The sequence below is a fragment of the Prosopis cineraria genome, unplaced genomic scaffold, assembly GCF_029017545.1.
Source record: "Prosopis cineraria cultivar Desert tree isolate PC_DT_omini unplaced genomic scaffold, ASM2901754v1 PC1458, whole genome shotgun sequence".
In the NCBI taxonomy this organism is placed as follows: domain Eukaryota; kingdom Viridiplantae; phylum Streptophyta; class Magnoliopsida; order Fabales; family Fabaceae; genus Prosopis; species Prosopis cineraria.
Genome location: NW_026556783.1, coordinates 13,384 through 29,922, shown reverse-complemented (window position 1 = coordinate 29,922; position 16,539 = coordinate 13,384). Strand labels below are relative to the sequence as shown.

At 32.2% G+C, this 16,539-nt stretch overlaps 2 protein-coding genes across 2 annotated transcripts; one reads left to right on the top strand and one right to left on the bottom strand.

Moving 5' to 3' along the window:
- The first annotated feature begins 2,531 nt into the window (after positions 1-2,531).
- LOC129300162 (peroxisomal membrane protein PMP22-like) lies at positions 2,532-6,215 on the top strand. Its single transcript, XM_054938692.1, has 7 exons — positions 2,532-2,701; positions 2,784-2,882; positions 3,366-3,467; positions 3,547-3,622; positions 4,109-4,179; positions 4,272-4,357; positions 5,866-6,215. Exons 1-7 carry the CDS (start codon positions 2,630-2,632, stop codon positions 5,915-5,917), a joined length of 558 nt encoding a protein of 185 aa, XP_054794667.1. The 5' UTR covers positions 2,532-2,629; the 3' UTR covers positions 5,918-6,215.
- Positions 6,216-12,255: 6,040 nt separating this feature from the next.
- Positions 12,256-14,936, bottom strand: LOC129300161 (inorganic phosphate transporter 1-1-like). Its single transcript, XM_054938691.1, has 2 exons — positions 14,151-14,936; positions 12,256-13,085 (listed from the first exon to the last, which is right to left on the bottom strand). The coding sequence occupies exons 1-2, from the start codon at positions 14,934-14,936 to the stop codon at positions 12,291-12,293; spliced, it is 1,581 nt and encodes a 526-aa protein (XP_054794666.1). The 3' UTR covers positions 12,256-12,290.
- Positions 14,937-16,539: the final 1,603 nt, after the last annotated feature.

Genomic DNA, 16,539 nt, shown 5'->3' with positions numbered 1-16,539 from the left:
CACTTGTAGCAACTTAGATGATTATTCCAATCATCTCTACCTCATAAGCAAAAGAAATAACCAACCAACACATGTGCTTGAGTGTATGTGTTCATATGTGCTTAAAAAACAAGCAAACTGCATGTGCGCTTCTATATCTTTCTTCCTTTGAATATGTGTGTGTATAAATCAGATGCCAAAGAAAATAAATTAAGAACAAAAGGCTTCACCATCAAACACATCTAAAATAAAATAGGGTGGCAAAAAGAAACAAAACACATCAAAAGTAAATGAAATAAAATGAATAAATTCCCTTCAGCCGCTAATGTTGAGGTTCACATATGAACCACAATTATAAGAGCATTGTCTTCCTTAGGGTATCTCAAAATGATAGCGGACAAGTTGTGAAAAAAAAAATGAAGCAAAATTATATGTATGGATAACATTTTATATAAATTCAAAAAATAATAGAATTGTGTGATTCATAAGAATATGTCCAAATTCAAGGAAAAAAAATGAAGCTTTATTCTCTATAAGGCACTTCTACCCTTTCCTAATCTCACATTATCATTCAAAGAGATGAGAGAAAATGGTTATCTACCTTTATCAAGCAAAGTTTTTACTTTATCTTTCAAATTCGCTTTATTTTTTTTTTTTATCCACCACCTTTCTCTCCCTTTTATAGGTGAAAATTAGGACTTTTATCTTAATGGTTGAATCCTATGAGATAATAATTTATGATTAATTTTATTTAACTTTTACTATTTCAAATCAAGGCACAAATTTGAGATTAGATTTTCATTTGAATTTCTCCAACTAAAGACTCATATCATGGCACAAATTTAGAAATTGTGAATTTTCAATTGATCCCCCCCACTGAGGACTCAAATCAAGGGATGATTGCGGGGATTTTTTTTCATTTATTTTTCATTTATTAATTTTTATTTTGTTTTTAGTATTTTATTAAAAAAAGGCTTTTCAATTTCTTTGTTTATTTTTTTGTGGGGGTCCAAACAAAATAGGGTTTTCACATGTATAATTCTATAATTTTTAATTGTATGTATTGTTTTTTTCAAATTATTTTAAAAATTTGGGTAAACAAGACAACATTATAATTAAATTGAAATTTTGTAAATGTTATTGTTTATATTATTTCCAACATTTTATTTTAAATTAATCCCTTACAACGCACAGGATCCAAGCTAATTTAATATAAATACTGAAAAAATTGAAAATTTGAATATTGAAAATGTAACTGATTATTGAAGATATGGAATATAAGCATTGAAAAAGTTAACTCAAATTTTTAATTCGAACCAAAGACTACTACCCTTAATGAAATTTCAAAATTTGAGGTTCTTAAATGTAATTAATATTTTTAGGGGGTCTTTGAATGATACTTTTCCATGTTTAGCAACTTGATGGTCTTTATTTAGCATTAATGTTGTCTCACTATTCTGAATTGTCATCTCCCGAATTTGGGTTGGGTTAGCAAAGCTATAGTTAACTTAATTGTGTTCATTTTTCCTTCCATCCCACATGGGCCCTCTTCCCACAGCTGCAGTTAACAACGTCCTTCAATGAGATTTGGGTTCTCTCCAATTTTTTTTCCCTTTATTTCCCCCATCCCAAACATTCAAATTATTTATAAAACTATTCACCTAAAAAAAAAACAAAACACAATGGCCCTTCAATGTATTATTATTTATCTAGAGTTAGAAATATGAATCAAGCTGGAATATTTGAATTAAAAAAAAGGTTCAATTTGGTTCAATTTATTTTAAATGGATCAATTTAATTTAACTCTCGTAAGTTGGTGGGTTAAATGAGTCAATCTATTAGACTATTTATTTAATTTTTTCATGATTTTTTTTAATTACACCTCAATGAGAAGTTTTAATATGATATTCCAATTATTTAAAAAGATCACATTATAAACGTCCGAGACTGATTAATTTCATCTTAATTCATTCTAAAATGTACTTGTCTTGTGAGATTTTGGTACCAAAACTTCTTCATTTTTTTTTTAATTTTTTTTTTTATAAATAATATGGGTTAAAATAGCTAATTTTAACCTATGAGATCAACCCACTTGGTTTATGAGTAATCTAATCCAAGCCAAAAAAATTTATTTTTACATGGTCAATGTTTTTTTTAATCTGACCCATCCTTATAACATGTTTTTTAGGTTAACTCAAGTCACAATCCATGCTCTCGACTCTAAATTTATATCACCGTGACTTATAACTTGACAATCCGTGCAAGTAAACGTGTTCATATTTAACGGTTGACAGTCTGAAGAAAAAAATAAAATAAAATTTATGTTCCCACCTGCCTCGTCTTAAATTGACCAGCCGCATGCGTTTGATGTTACTTGCTCAAGCTTAACAACCAACCCTTGTTGACCAGAAAAAAAAAAAAAGAGAGAGAAGAAAATCTAACCCTTGGTTTTCGTGTGTCACGTGTGTTTTCCTTCCGCGTGTGTTCCCATGCTTATTGGAAATTATGAATCCCCTTCCCAACTCTTTCCCTTTCATTTTCATCTGTGTATTTTATTTGTCAACATCCTCGGATCTATATAACCCCACAGGCCACAAACATATGCAGAGTCAAAGTCAGAGAGGAGATTCGCGGGCGATGATCAAGCGCCATGTCTGAGGTTGTCAACGATGCTTGGGGAAAATACATGAAGCAGCTTCAGCTCCATCCTCTCAGAACCAAGGTTTGTTCTTTATTTTTCTTTCGATGATTGATTTTATTTCTTGCTTTTGGGAGTCTTATGGGTATTTCGTAATTCTTGATAGGCAATTACTGCAGCAGTTCTGGCAGGCTTTAGTGATGCTGTGGCACAGAAGATTTCTGGCGCTAAAAAGCTCCAGTTGAAAAGGATTCTTCTTTTTATGGTACTACCTCCATGGTTTTGTTTTTCAAATCCAATTCACATTCTTCAGGATTTGGGTCTTGGATCACTCGTCCTCAAAGCTCATTTATTCGTTGTTGCTTTTCCGTTTTGGTCCATGATTCTGAAACCAGTTAACAAAGGCATATACGAAAACACTTCTCAAAAACTCTCTTTTGATTTAGGAAACGTAGTATGGAAACCCGGTCAACTTGCTCGATTCAACCAATAAACGGTGTGTTAACGAGCTTAGTAAAGTGTTTTGTTTATCATTGTTCGATTGCAGTTTTGACCATCAATAACCAGTATGGTTTCCAGTAACTTACCAGAAAATCAAAAAGTCTGTGTCTATAATTTCAAGTGCAGCATAGTGTCTGGTTGTGTAATCTGTAATGTCTGGCATGTTGTACACTGTGCAATGATCAATATTTTTATCGCTGAAATTTTGAGGACCTTTTCAAATCTGAAGTAAAACTTGTTTTTGCAGCTATATGGCTTCGCTTACTCGGGACCCTTTGGACATTTTCTACACAAATTAATGGATAAGCTGTTTAGAGGGAAGAAAGGCAACGAAACTGTTGCAAAGAAGGTATATTGCTATCTTGCCTGTTCCTTTAACCTCTCTTCAATTAACTAACCTTTTAATGAATGAAATTTCATATTGTTAGGTGATTCTCGAACAATTAATTAGCTCTCCATGGAACAACTTTCTCTTTATGATGTACTATGGCTTGATTATAGAAGGTATCTTTCTTTTCTTTCCTTATTGTATTGCTATCCTGGTTTTCTAAACATATGCATGAATACAGATCGATGCCATATTTTGTGATGTTTGTAAATGTGTGGTCTGTCATCTTACAAAAGAATTTGAAGATTAGTTGTTTGTTGCATAATTTTTAACTTTGATCCTCGAATGTCAATGATATATATATATATATATATATGTATATAACCTCACAGCGTCTTCTGGGTTAGTTTATGGGTGGTAGTGAACAAATGATCTGTCTAAGGAAAAACTAAACGTCAACAAAAGCTTGAAATGGGCACTTAAAGGTTGTTTTCCTGCAACTGGATGATTCAATAATTTTTTGTCATGTCTAGTCTAGGAATTTGTGTAGAAATCAGAAAGGAATTGAGAAATCTGATATGTGGAACTTGGAAACATTTGAAAAGAGGAATGACTTTTCTGCATGTTATAATGTGCTGCAAAACTAAGGCATAATTTTTCAGGGAGGCCTTGGGGTTTAGTCAAGAATAAAGTTAAAAAGGACTATCCTTCTGTTCAGCTGACTGCATGGAAGGTAAGGCACTGAGAACAATCTTGTGGTCTGTGGCTGATGCAGCAATGTGAAAAAATGTTGCATGCTGAAGTTTCTGCTGTTTTAACTTGCAGTTTTGGCCTATTGTTGGTTGGGTAAATTACCAATATATGCCGCTGCAGTTTCGCGTTATATTTCACAGCTTTGTTGCTTCATGCTGGTGAGCTCCAATATCCTTCAACCTTTTTGCTTTTGTATTTTAAATAGGGAAAACACAACTATTACCTTGAAATTATGCATATTACTTTGGGTGGCAAGTTTGACATGGAATTTTGTTTTTTGTTTTCTACTGTTTTTTGACAATAACGTATCTGATATATAATGCCTATGGCGGATAAACATGGTAAATCCTAATCAAGAACTATATGTTGTTTCAATATAGTTTATCTTCTATGGAGATCAAATCGAATATGATAAGTCCCATAAATGTTAATTTTGTTCAACTCATCCAAGAATCTACAGATTCATGTACCTTCAGAAACTTAGCTGCAATTAGCGTAAATTTATAGGGAAGTCGTTTAGACAAATACATTGCAATGTTGTACTCAAACCTTGACGGGAAGTGCTGGTGACGTAGAACCTCTGGAGAAAAAATGAATGAGGAAAGAAAGAAGGGGGGGTTCAAAAGGGAGGCAAAAGAAGTATTGATATTTTGTTCAATCACAAGGTGCAAAAGAAGTTTGTAGCCAAAGGTTTTTCTTAAACAAACCATAAAACATTTAAGGAAAAAAAAACATGCTGAAAATGATAAAGGAAAAAAAATGAGAGAGAGAGAGAGAGAGAGAGAATGCCTAACTGTTTGTCGTAATTGATGGCTTAATAGCTTACAAATACATAGTGAAACCAACATATGCAAAGTGGCAGCATTTTGTTTCATACAATTTTCATTGGATATTGTCAAGAAATATTTTTAACTAGACTTTACCCCTGCAGCTTAGAAACTGGATACAAAATGAAAAGAATTAAGTGATGCACATATTCTCATGACAACAGTTAAACTACAATATTTATTATTTTCAATTTGTACTGAATTGATGATACAAAGGGGCATCAATAAATATTAATTAGAAAACAGCATGGGATGATAACTAGAATGGAAACCACATTAGACTGTTCCAACTTCCTCATATTGCATGCCATCAGTGATTGCTATATTGGAAGATTTTGAAACTACAGTTACAACACGACTCTGTATGATCTGTTTGGGTAAGTTTAGCTTGAGAAAGGAAGGGAAGAGAAAATGTACTTTAGTAATTCTCTTTGATGAAGATTTGATTATCACATGTTTTTATAACCTGGAATATGTTTGAATGGGGAGGAATGGATGAGAAGGAAAGAAAGGCAAATGTTTATTTAGATGTAGATTAAAACACTTTCCCCTTCACCAACGAGGGTAAGGTCTAGTAGAGAAGACTAATTCTTTACAATGTGATGAACCAAGGATTGAATCCTTGTTGAGAAAGGTGTTTATATTTAATGTCCGACTGTACTTCAAATAGGATTTCTTCCAATAGGAGAATACCTGCAAATGATAATAATAAAAAACTTTCCCCTTCTGTCTCTATTCTTCTGAATCCTTATGCCCATAATTTTATGTGTTTATGCTGATGCACATGCATGGTAGATTATTTAATCAATAATGGACCTCTGGTTACTTTGTTGCATCAGGGCAATCTTTCTCAATCTAAAAGCGAGGTCTGTTGCAATTAAGAAGGCGTAGGATAGAGCAGATCTGTTTGTTGTCGCGTGTGGCTTGTCTTCTTTTTCCTTCCCATATGTGTTTGGCATAGCCACAATAATAATTGAAAAAAAAAAAGGTACAGGGGAACTTTTTGAGATCAATCTAATATTTGCTTGAGACATTGGACTAGTTTTGTTTCTTGTTCACGGGTTGGTTATTATTGTGAATTAGTTTGTCTGTTTAGTTTGAGATTATAAAATAGTTAGGTGGTGAGTGCTTACTTCATGACACTTGTATTTTGAGTTTTACTTTAAACCAAAATTAGGCTTAAATTCAATTTCATCATTGACAATCTATTTTTGTTTAAATATGACAAATATATGGCTAAATTAAAAATCGTACAATTATTTGGTAAAAGTAACTCTCTTGTAATGTTTCAAATTCAATTAAAAATTTTAATGGTAAAAATATGAAAGATTGTAGTCAACATTTTGTATTGTTAACTGGGATTCAAGTCTTTTGAAAGTTAGAAGCCATTCTCAGCCCAAGAAACAAGTTACTGTTAAATAAATGAGATAAAAGGGGTAAATATAACTTTGGGTGTCTGACTTTACTCACATTTTGCTTGTAGTTCTTATGCTTTTTTTTTTTTTCGGTATTCTAGGTCCTTACATTTTTGTTTTGCATTATTTTTAATCTTTCTATGAGCAAAGTATATGAACCTTGTAAGGACTTAGAATAATGGAAAATAAAAGTATAAGACCTAAGATATTGAAAAAAATATAAAGATTAAAAGCAAAACGCGAATAAAGTATAATAATTAAAAGTTATGTTTGCCCAAATAAAAGCCTAATAACTATATTAAGTCCAGATTGATCAATCATCAATGTTTTCAGATGAACCATTTCTATTTTAAAATGCGGAAACAATGTTTTGGATATTATCATTGGATATTTATTAGGATACTAGAATAAAGATATTAGAAAATTTTACTACACCTCTTTTGACCAAACTTATTGGTAGTCAATCCTACCAAAATTCTTCTTGTTTTGGGAATGGAAAATAAAATCATATATTAAATCAACTCAAAATAGTACAAACCAAAAGAAAGGGTTAATATACAATTTAGACTATGAAGTATAAGTTTAGGGATAATTTAAATCCTAAACTTTTATTTAATACATTTTGAAATCTAAACAATTAAAATTAGTGTAAGTTCACCCCACCATTAAACTAAAGCAAGTATCTGTTTTTTTTTTTAAATAGGATATAATATGCTATTTTTTAAAAGTTTAAAGTTCAGATAGCCCTTGAATCTATAATCTAAGGTTTAAATTGTATATTAATTTTCAAAAGAAAAGCCAGCTAAGAAACTCTTTCATCATTCACCTCCTCTTGTGTGAGAGGCAGGGATGAACAAAGATATAGAAATTCCCCTGTAGGCCATGAGAGCATCTACTAAGAAATCAGCATAAATATTTACATAATGACCAAAATGGAACAAGTTTAAAGACCAATGGCTTCTTCAATGATGTTCTTGAAGGGATGAGACAGCTCACACCCTCTAGTAATGATATTGACAGCTTCAATGCTATCACACAAAATATCAATCTCCCTAAACCCATGAATCCAACACAAGTCAAGTCCTTGAATAATACCTACAATTTCAGCTATGGCCGGAGGAACTACTGATAGTTTACAGCTAAAACCTCTAAACCACTGTTACCATTCATCAAGACAGAGCCGTCAACATGGAGTTTGACGCAATCCCTCCCCAAGCTCACAAAGACTATTTTGGTTTTTAGAGTAAGCTAACAATGGTGATCTGAAATCAAGTCTCTATCCGAGCAAGCTCTAGAGAAACTAGTTAAGATATTACTATTTTCACCAAGAGTATCATCATCAAACACTTTTTTGAATCTAATGACCCAAATATCCCGGCACACATATCCAAAAAGATTCTCCTATTCTACTTTCTTTGTAAAATCCTGACCATGAGATAGGATCCATTTGACCCATTTCACTCCTTGGAGACTATTGAATCTGTTCGCAAATTCTGCTTTGACAATGTCACTCCAGCGGTCACGAGCATTTGGGCAATCCCGAAGTAAATGCATTGAATCTTCTAGTACTTCGCAACCGAAAGGGCGACATTTTGTGACCTCCAAGACATGCTTCAGTCCTAGCTCATTAGTATGTAGCCTATCATGAGAGAACAACTAGACAAAGGACTTGATCTTCTCAACAATGGGCCATTTCCACAAAATCTTCAGATGTTCTTTGAGGATCTTTTTGTACCTACAGACAGAAAATTATATGCATATGTAATAGAAAAATAACCGTCAGATGGTTTTCAAAGGTGTTTATCCTTTCCCCTTTCCTCTTTAGGTGGGTGAGCACACATAATGCGAGCAACCATATCAGGACGAAACTATCTGCTCAGTTTCTGGAAATCTCAAAGGCCACATTGATCGACATAATCTAACACCTTTTCATGTTTATTAACATAAATCTACCTGCGAGGAATCAAGTCAATAAGTGGGACATTATATTCATGCCAATTCTCAAACCAAAAGGAAATAGATTCACCATTACCAATCTTCTTCCCAAGACCCTCCTTAAATTTGTGCCAAACATCACAGATGCTACGGCAAACAAGTGAAGACTTTTGCCTCTTCTTGACCGTAGACAAACCTACCAAACCTCAGTTATACTTGGAAAACAGCATTTTGGCCCAAATAGCCTCTTTTTTACATAAAAGATTTCAGCATAGTTTCATGATGAAAGCCTCATTTTGTTTGCGAAAATTCTTAATACCCAAGCCGCCCTCCTTTTTATCTTGTACAATACAATCCCAGGATAAGAGATGCATCTTCTTCCCCTCCTCAGCATCACCCCAGAGAAAACTTCTGCTTCTTTTCTCAATAACCTTTATAAGATGTTTTGAGAGTAACATTATATTGTTTGCATATGGCAAGCAAGGAGAGCTGACAACACAACTTTAATCAACGTGGCATGCCTGGCCAGATTCAAAAGTCTACCTTTCCAATTCAAGAGCTTTCTTCGAGTTTTTGCAGTGCCATGCTCGGTTGAAGAACTTTTTATCAACAGGAAAAGGAAGAATGCAAGGCTCCATGCGATTGAAAATTTATCCCCTATGCAAAGTCGAGTGCAAGGCTTCGTGCAACTAGAAGAAGAAATTAGTAAAAAGATGCAAATAAAGTTACTAGGAAAACTCTGTTGACTGATGGTGACCAGTGGCGAAGCGCATGTAATTGAGGGGGCATATTGCCCCATCACTTGGGAAAAATAACATGTTGACATGAGTATTTGACTTGTATACATTTTTCACTTCTTACACATTAATTATTATACTTCTAAGACATTATTTTTTTGAGTTAAGGTATAATTTTGCCTTTAAACCATTCTCGAAGGAGCAATGTGATGTCCCTAAACTAATCAAATCAGATAATGTTGCCCTCGCCATTTAAATGTCCGTTATTGTAGTTAATAGAACTCACTTTTTATGAATTAAAGTGTAATTTTGTCCTTAAACTATTCTCAAAAGCAATATTGCCCTCACCTTTTAAAAATCATAAAATTAAATAAAAATAAAATTATAATAATATTAAATGTATATATAAAATAAATATAATAAAAAATATAAACTATAATTTTATAACTTATCAAATATAAGTGAATTTTGATTAAATTAGATATGAGTAGACTTAAAAGTACTTACATTTGTTCAAAAATAAAGTTGGCTTTTAGTAGAATCTAATTTTTTAAAATTTTTAAATTTTTTTAATATTATGTTTTAAAGTGCTTGGTTTCTTGAAAGTCGTCCTGATTCTCAATTCAACTTTAATTTTTGACTTAATAGCGGCTTAACTCTTATATAATCCAGCTCAATCATAAAAATAATTTTTTAATCCAAATCGAGTAGTTAACGATGGTTTTGATCAATATTTATAGGTGAAAATGTAAATACTTTTGAGTCTATTTATATTTAATTTAACCAAGATTCACTTATATTTGATAAGTTATAAAATTATAATTTATATATTTTCTTATATTTATTTTTATATATACATTTAATATTATTTTATTTAATATTTTTATAATTTTATTTTTATTTAATTTTATAATTTTTAGATGGTGAGGGTAACATTGCCCTTCTGAAAATAATTTATAGGCAAAATTACACTTTAACTCATGAAAAATGGGTCCCATTAGCTACAATTAGGGACATTTAAACGGTAAGAATAATATTGCTCCAATTTGATTTGTTTAGGGGCAATATTGTTATAATGAATAGTTTAGGGGCAACATTACTTTTTTGAAAATAGTTCAAGGACAAAATTACACTTTAACTCTATTTTTTTTTTTATTTCACAGCTTGACTTCTTCCTGCAACCTAATCGCGTATTACCAATTTCAGGTAGTGAAGTGCGATCATGGTTTTATAACTAGCACCACTTTTGTGAGAGAGAATTCAGTGATCCAAATGTGTCATTCATAGCAAACATCCCTAATTATTGTCATATTTTGCAGTTTGCATCATATTCTTCTTATACTTTACACCCTTTATTTTAATATTTTAAACTTTGAACTCATTTTAATTTTACTCCTTAACCTAAATCAAACATTTAATTTTTAACTCAAAGCTCAGTAAATACTAGCCCATAATTTCATTATGTCTAAATATTAATATTATTTATTAGTCCTTTAAAAAAATTTAATTTGATTAAACTAGATCCATGTCATCCTCATCCTAAATACTAATTAGGGACTATTTTTGAAAAAAAAAGCAATGAATAATGAAGATTCAAGACTCAAGAATAAACTCACTAAATACCTTTCATTGTCTTGCTTGCACTTGCAACTTTGCAAACTGAAGGTTGAATTAAGAGATAAAGAAAAAGAAATGATAAATTTGGAAGAGACTAAAAGGTTTTTTTTTTTTTTTTTGTTGAGAATTTTGATTTCGCCACTGTCCTGACTCAGGATCATGGCTCCACCATTAATGGTGACAATTTCAAATCTAGATTATACTTAGCTTATGGTACATTTCAGTTTATATTAGTCACCTTTTCAAAATGCATTATAGATTATGAATCTGATCATCAAATGATAGTTTATCATATAAAACTATCAATCATTTATCAAAGGATTGCTACAATAATGTTTTCAACACCCAACAGTGAAATATTTTACAATTTATAATAAATGTTGTAAAAATTGGTTTTTATCTTTGCTAAGATTATCACGTGTAAAGTATTGTTGTATGGTGTATTATGTAACTATCATTAGGCTTGATTTTATCATTTGCTTTTTATATTTTAATTAGAAAGTTATTTCATGAAAATTTTCACTCTCCTTTGTACCATATGGATGTTATTATGATAAAATAAAAGAAATGTCTTGTATAAAAAAAAAATCAAGAAATGTCCTTTTATTTTACTTTTATATTTATTATTAAGTGCGATGTATAATTTTATTTTAATGAATATGTGTAATACAATATTTCTTTTTTAATTTTTTATTCAATTAAATTGTTCAACATTACATATTAATTTGTTCAACACTTTATTAAGTTTTTAAAATAAAAGAAGGAAAGAATAAAATAGAAGGAAAACATTATGAAATGTTGTGAGTTGCAACCATCCTTGTGTAGGGGCGTACATTATCCGAGTCAAGCTAGGCATTACCCTTTGCCCGATATCCAACTCAATGTGTATTGTTTGGATTAACCTGAAGTCTGAATGTTTGGGGTGGGTTTGGGCTAATCTAAAAGAACTTTATTAAAAATAATTTTTTAAATAAAATTTTTTTATCCTTCATCAAAAACAATTATTACTATAATTAAAATGCTTTCTTTATAAAATTAATATTAAAATTAAAAGTAGTTATTTTTAAAATTATATATGCTTAGTCATTATCAATTTCTTTCATCATAATATTGAGTAAACAATAAATTTAAAATTTAAAAACAGATTGAAAAAATTGAAAAGATAAAAAAATGTCCATAAAGACATGATAAATCTTAAAGAAGATAATACTATAAAATAAATTTTTTAAAATAAAAAATTTAAAAAGAAAAAGAAAATTGTATACTTTGAGCTGGGTCGGTCGAGTTTGAACTTGACCTGGTGCCCACCTACCCCACTGGCTTAACGGAGGTCGGTCCTACCAGGCTTTGGGGCATTTAAACAGCCTTACTTGTGCATTATATGTGGTAATTATCTAACCCAAAGAAAAAGGCAAGCGGATCCAGAGAGAATGTAGTCAAAATTAACTTGGATATAACTTGTGTTTGGTATTCACATATACTTTAACTTTATTGTAAGGAGAATGCAAGAAACTAGTGAGAGACCGACACACACACACGCAGCAGCAGCAGCAGCAGCAGTTAAGCAGATGTCTTAGTATTTGCTGCGTCATCGTCGACGTTCTCGCCACTCAACTCCTCGAGCGACTTCCCCTTAGATTCAGGCACCAAAAATGTGAAGATCAGCCCCAACAAGCTCACCACTCCAAGCACAATCAGCGAGTTCTTCACTCCAATCCCCACATGATACCCTTTCGTTACTTGTGAAGGATCCTTGCTTTGAGATGCGTATGCGAACCCAAACGCTCCGACTATGGCTCCAGCTTTCCCCGCCGCCGCCGAGATTCCATGGCAGGTTGAACGTAGCCTCGCCGGGAATATCTCTGCTGGAACCACAAACGTCGTTGCATTTGGACCAAAGTTGGCGAAGAAAAACGTCAGAGAGTACATCACGACGAATCCGATTTTATTATCACTTCGTTTCCAGTGATCGTAGGGTATAGCGAGAGAGAACATGAAGACTGTCATGAAGAAGAATCCCATTATCTGGATTGCGAAACGACCCATGTGATCGATCAAAGCCACAGTGAACCAATAACCAGGAACAGTACCACAAAGTGCTATCAGAGTCTGGGCTTTAGCGATCCTGTAAACCTCGTGGATTGCGCTCATGTCTTTTGGTTCTGGAATCCAACCAATATTACTTAAAACATCTTTTTGAAAGAGATTCTGGCTGTAGAACGCGATGTCCAGTAAGAACCAAGTTGTTGTGGTCCCCACCAAATGCAACCCGTGCCGTTTCACAAATTCTTTGCTCAACAAACCATACGTATGACTCTCTCCCTCTGTCATTTTCTCTTCAGCTTCCAATTCCACCTGCAAAGTAATGTTATTCAAAACCAAACCAATCCAATTAAGCCGACATAAACTAATTAAAATTAATTACTTTTTTATTTTTGAAAAAACTGATCAGTTTGATCCGATTGAGGTTTATGTCTCTTAAATCTTGAACCAAACTGAATCAAATATTATTATATTTATTTTATACATTTTTCCCTACTTTTTCTCCACCCTAATTTTAGTTATTTGTAAATCATTAATAAAAAATCTATTATACAATTAACTAAATGTTGTATATAATTATTTTTGATAATTTTTAGAATGTATAAACAAGCTATAAATTTTAAAGATAACAAATTATTTTTTAATATTTAAATGTGTTAATTAATATTTTTAAAAATATTCTTTTGTCCTTAAGAAATTTTTTGTTGAAAATAATAATTAAAAGTAAAAAATTAGCGAAAATTAATCTATAAGTTTGTATAGTTTTACTCATTTGAATTAGGTTCCTATTGTTTATTATGTTTTAATCAAACCCTTATAATTTTATTAGTTAAATATATTAGTACTTGGTTGATAAAATCCTTTAATTTTTTCTTTTTCAAAAAGTGAAAGTAAGGACTTTTATATGTTTATTAAAATATATAATTTTATAATTAATTACATTATTTTTATAACTCAAAATTTATATAAATAGGTTATGTTTTTCAAATAACTTTTATACATATAAAATTTTTCATAAAAAATTTAATAAAAATAGAAATTTTGTATTAAATAAAAATTTTTTGACTCAAAGTATCAAACCGATTTTTCTATAAATTTTAAAAGTTTTTTTATTTTTAAAAAATCAATTATTCATTAATAATTTTAACCTTTAAGGACAAACATATTTAATTAATCAAGTTATTAAGGATTTAATTAAAATAAAATAAATTACAGGAAGCTAATTCAAAATTAAGAAAAATTAGAAGGACCTACAGATTAATTTTCTCTAAAAATTATTAGTAAATTTGTACATATATTGATTATGAAAAATATCTCATAAAAAAAATTCAAACTTGAACCGAATTACCGAATGGAAAATGTGAACACGCTTATTACCTGCAAGACCTTCGACATGTCTCTCGCCGCTTGCTTTGCGTTGTGAGCAACAAGCGCAGTGTAACGAGCTGTCTCTGGCATTTTCATGCGCCAGTAATACGTAAGAGCCGCAGGGACTGCACCGAACATTAGAATAATTCGCCAAACATTGTCGAACGCTGGCAAAACCATGGACTTTGAAGGGTTTAAGGCAAAGGTAGGTGCATTATATTTGTGATCATAAATGGATGCAACTATCAAAGCAACAATTCCACCAGCTAGAATACCAAACCCTTGCATGGCAAAAACTGCAGCTATGAAAGCTCCACGTGTTTTCTTGTTGGCGTATTCAGACATGATGGTGGCTGAGAGTGGGTAGTCGCCGCCGATTCCGAAGCCGAGCCAGAAGCGGAAGAAGCAGAGAGTAGTCATGACGCCATCACGAGTGAAGCCAAATGAGAGGCCGGAGCCGATTGAGGCGACAACCATGAGCATGAGGGTTAGTCCGTAGACTTTTTTCCGGCCAAGTTTGTCTCCCAGCCAGCCAAAGAATAATTGGCCGGCGAGGGTGCCACAGAGAGCGACACCGGTGACAGCCGATAGGGTTCCGGGAGGGAGAACGCCTGGTTTTTTTAGGTCGGGCTCGGTGTAGTAGATACGGCCGAGTAGCTTGGTGATGAGGGAGATGCAGAAGAGATCATATGCGTCTGTGAAGAAACCCATTCCGGCGATTACTATTGCTGTGAAGTGGTACCATTGAGTCTTGGCTGTGTCGAGTGCATTTAGCACTCCCAGTTGCCCCGCCATCGATCGCTAGCTACCGGCCGATTTGATGTATGCCTACTGAAATTTTGGAAGGAGAAAAAGGCTAACACTTAGTGTGTGTTTGGATAACACTTCAACTTAGGTTGAGGTGGTCCAAACTTAAGTTAGGATGTTAAAACTCTGTAAAATTTTGTTTGGATAAAAAAAAATGAAAACGAGCGTTAGGGTCTGGATGGGCGTTTTGAACGAAGCTGATCTGAGGAGCTTTTCAAGTTTCACCGCGCGTTGGGTGGAGAAGACGTTGGGGCCATTAAAAATTTGTCAGTCTTGCCTTCTCTCTCCTTGTCTTCATGAGTTCGTTCATTCATCCTTCAAAGCTCTCCTCCTTAGCTTGCCAATCTTCAAAGAAGTTCCTCAACTCCGTTGATAACTCGCCGCCTATTAGCTTGCAGCCACTGCTGTCTGTGATTCTCGTTCAGTTTCTTCCGCAGTCAAGGTTGCTGGATCTGCTCTGTTGGTGTCTCCTCGGCAAGTAAGTGTGGCCCTATTTCTCGCTCTTTGACCTTTCTTCCCTAGAGGTATGAATAAAAGAGACCAGATTCAGCCTTCTTTTATCTCTAGTATGTTTATTTAATGTAAACACGAGCTATGATTACAAACATGAACTCTTCCTTTTCTCCTTCCTCGCGTAATTATAAGTAATATCTTCAAATTTGCTTACAAACTGTCAAGCCTTTTGGAATAGTTTGGCATACCCAACTGTCACTATTCATCCTCTTTTCCAAGCACCGATATTTGTAAGTTATTTCCTTGCTGGGATTATGTGAATCTAATTTAATTTAAGGGTATCTATCAAGTTTTGCTGTGCTTATGAAGTTATTTTAACTTTTCATAATTAAATATTTTAAATTTTATCATCTAGTTCTACCATTTTAAAAATTAAGATTTTTTATTTGTAAATGTTTTTTATATTATTTTTACTTTTTTAATAATTAATAACTTTTATTTATCAATATGTTTTATATATACAAAAAAAAAATTCATGTCTATTTTTGTCATTATACATTTCAACTGACTTTTAAATAAAATCCAAACAAATTTTAGTTTATCCAACTGACTTTTGAAAAAAAAGATATCCAAACATAAATCACATTACATTCACAAACTTTTTTTCTAACCTCAGTTTGCTAACCTCAGTTGAATTCTAACTTCAATTATAAATTTTCTAATCCAAACACACCCTTAGTCTAGATGGAGGGAAAGAGGTGAAGAAAATAAGAAGAGAACAAACTATAACAGCATAAATTTGTAAATGGTTAAATTATTTGTTGGAATAATCTTTTTTCTTAAAGTAATTAAAACAGAATATTTTTATCCTTTTTATTAAATTAACGGTAACATTGAAGTTCTAGTTAATATTTCGAATGGTCAATGTTAAAAATTTGACGACAAAGGCAAAAATGTTCTATTTCAATTATTTTAAAGATAAAATTATTCTAACAAATAATTTATGATACTAAGTATTTCTTAAAAAATATTTCATGAGCAAAAATGTATCTTTATTCATTTGTAATAGTAGTAAATTTTTTTAATTATTGTTAAGAAGTTTTTCTCTTAGTTTGTAAAAGGGAAAAGAAAAGGAAGC

What these genes read in the sequence shown, in the direction of transcription:
- LOC129300162 (XM_054938692.1), top strand. Translation starts at nt 2,630, where the DNA reads ATGTCTGAGGTTGTCAACGATGCTTGGGGAAAATACATGAAGCAGCTT. An exon ending in CTATGGCTTGATTATAGAAG is followed by an intron (nt 3,623 to 4,108) that starts GTATCTTTCTTT and finishes ATAATTTTTCAG; the next exon opens with GGAGGCCTTGGGGTTTAGTC. An exon ending in TTCAGCTGACTGCATGGAAG is followed by an intron (nt 4,180 to 4,271) that starts GTAAGGCACTGA and finishes TTTAACTTGCAG; the next exon opens with TTTTGGCCTATTGTTGGTTG.
- LOC129300161 (XM_054938691.1), bottom strand. Translation starts at nt 14,936, where the DNA reads ATGGCGGGGCAACTGGGAGTGCTAAATGCACTCGACACAGCCAAGACT. An exon ending in ACATGTCGAAGGTCTTGCAG is followed by an intron (nt 13,086 to 14,150) that starts GTAATAAGCGTG and finishes ATTACTTTGCAG; the next exon opens with GTGGAATTGGAAGCTGAAGA.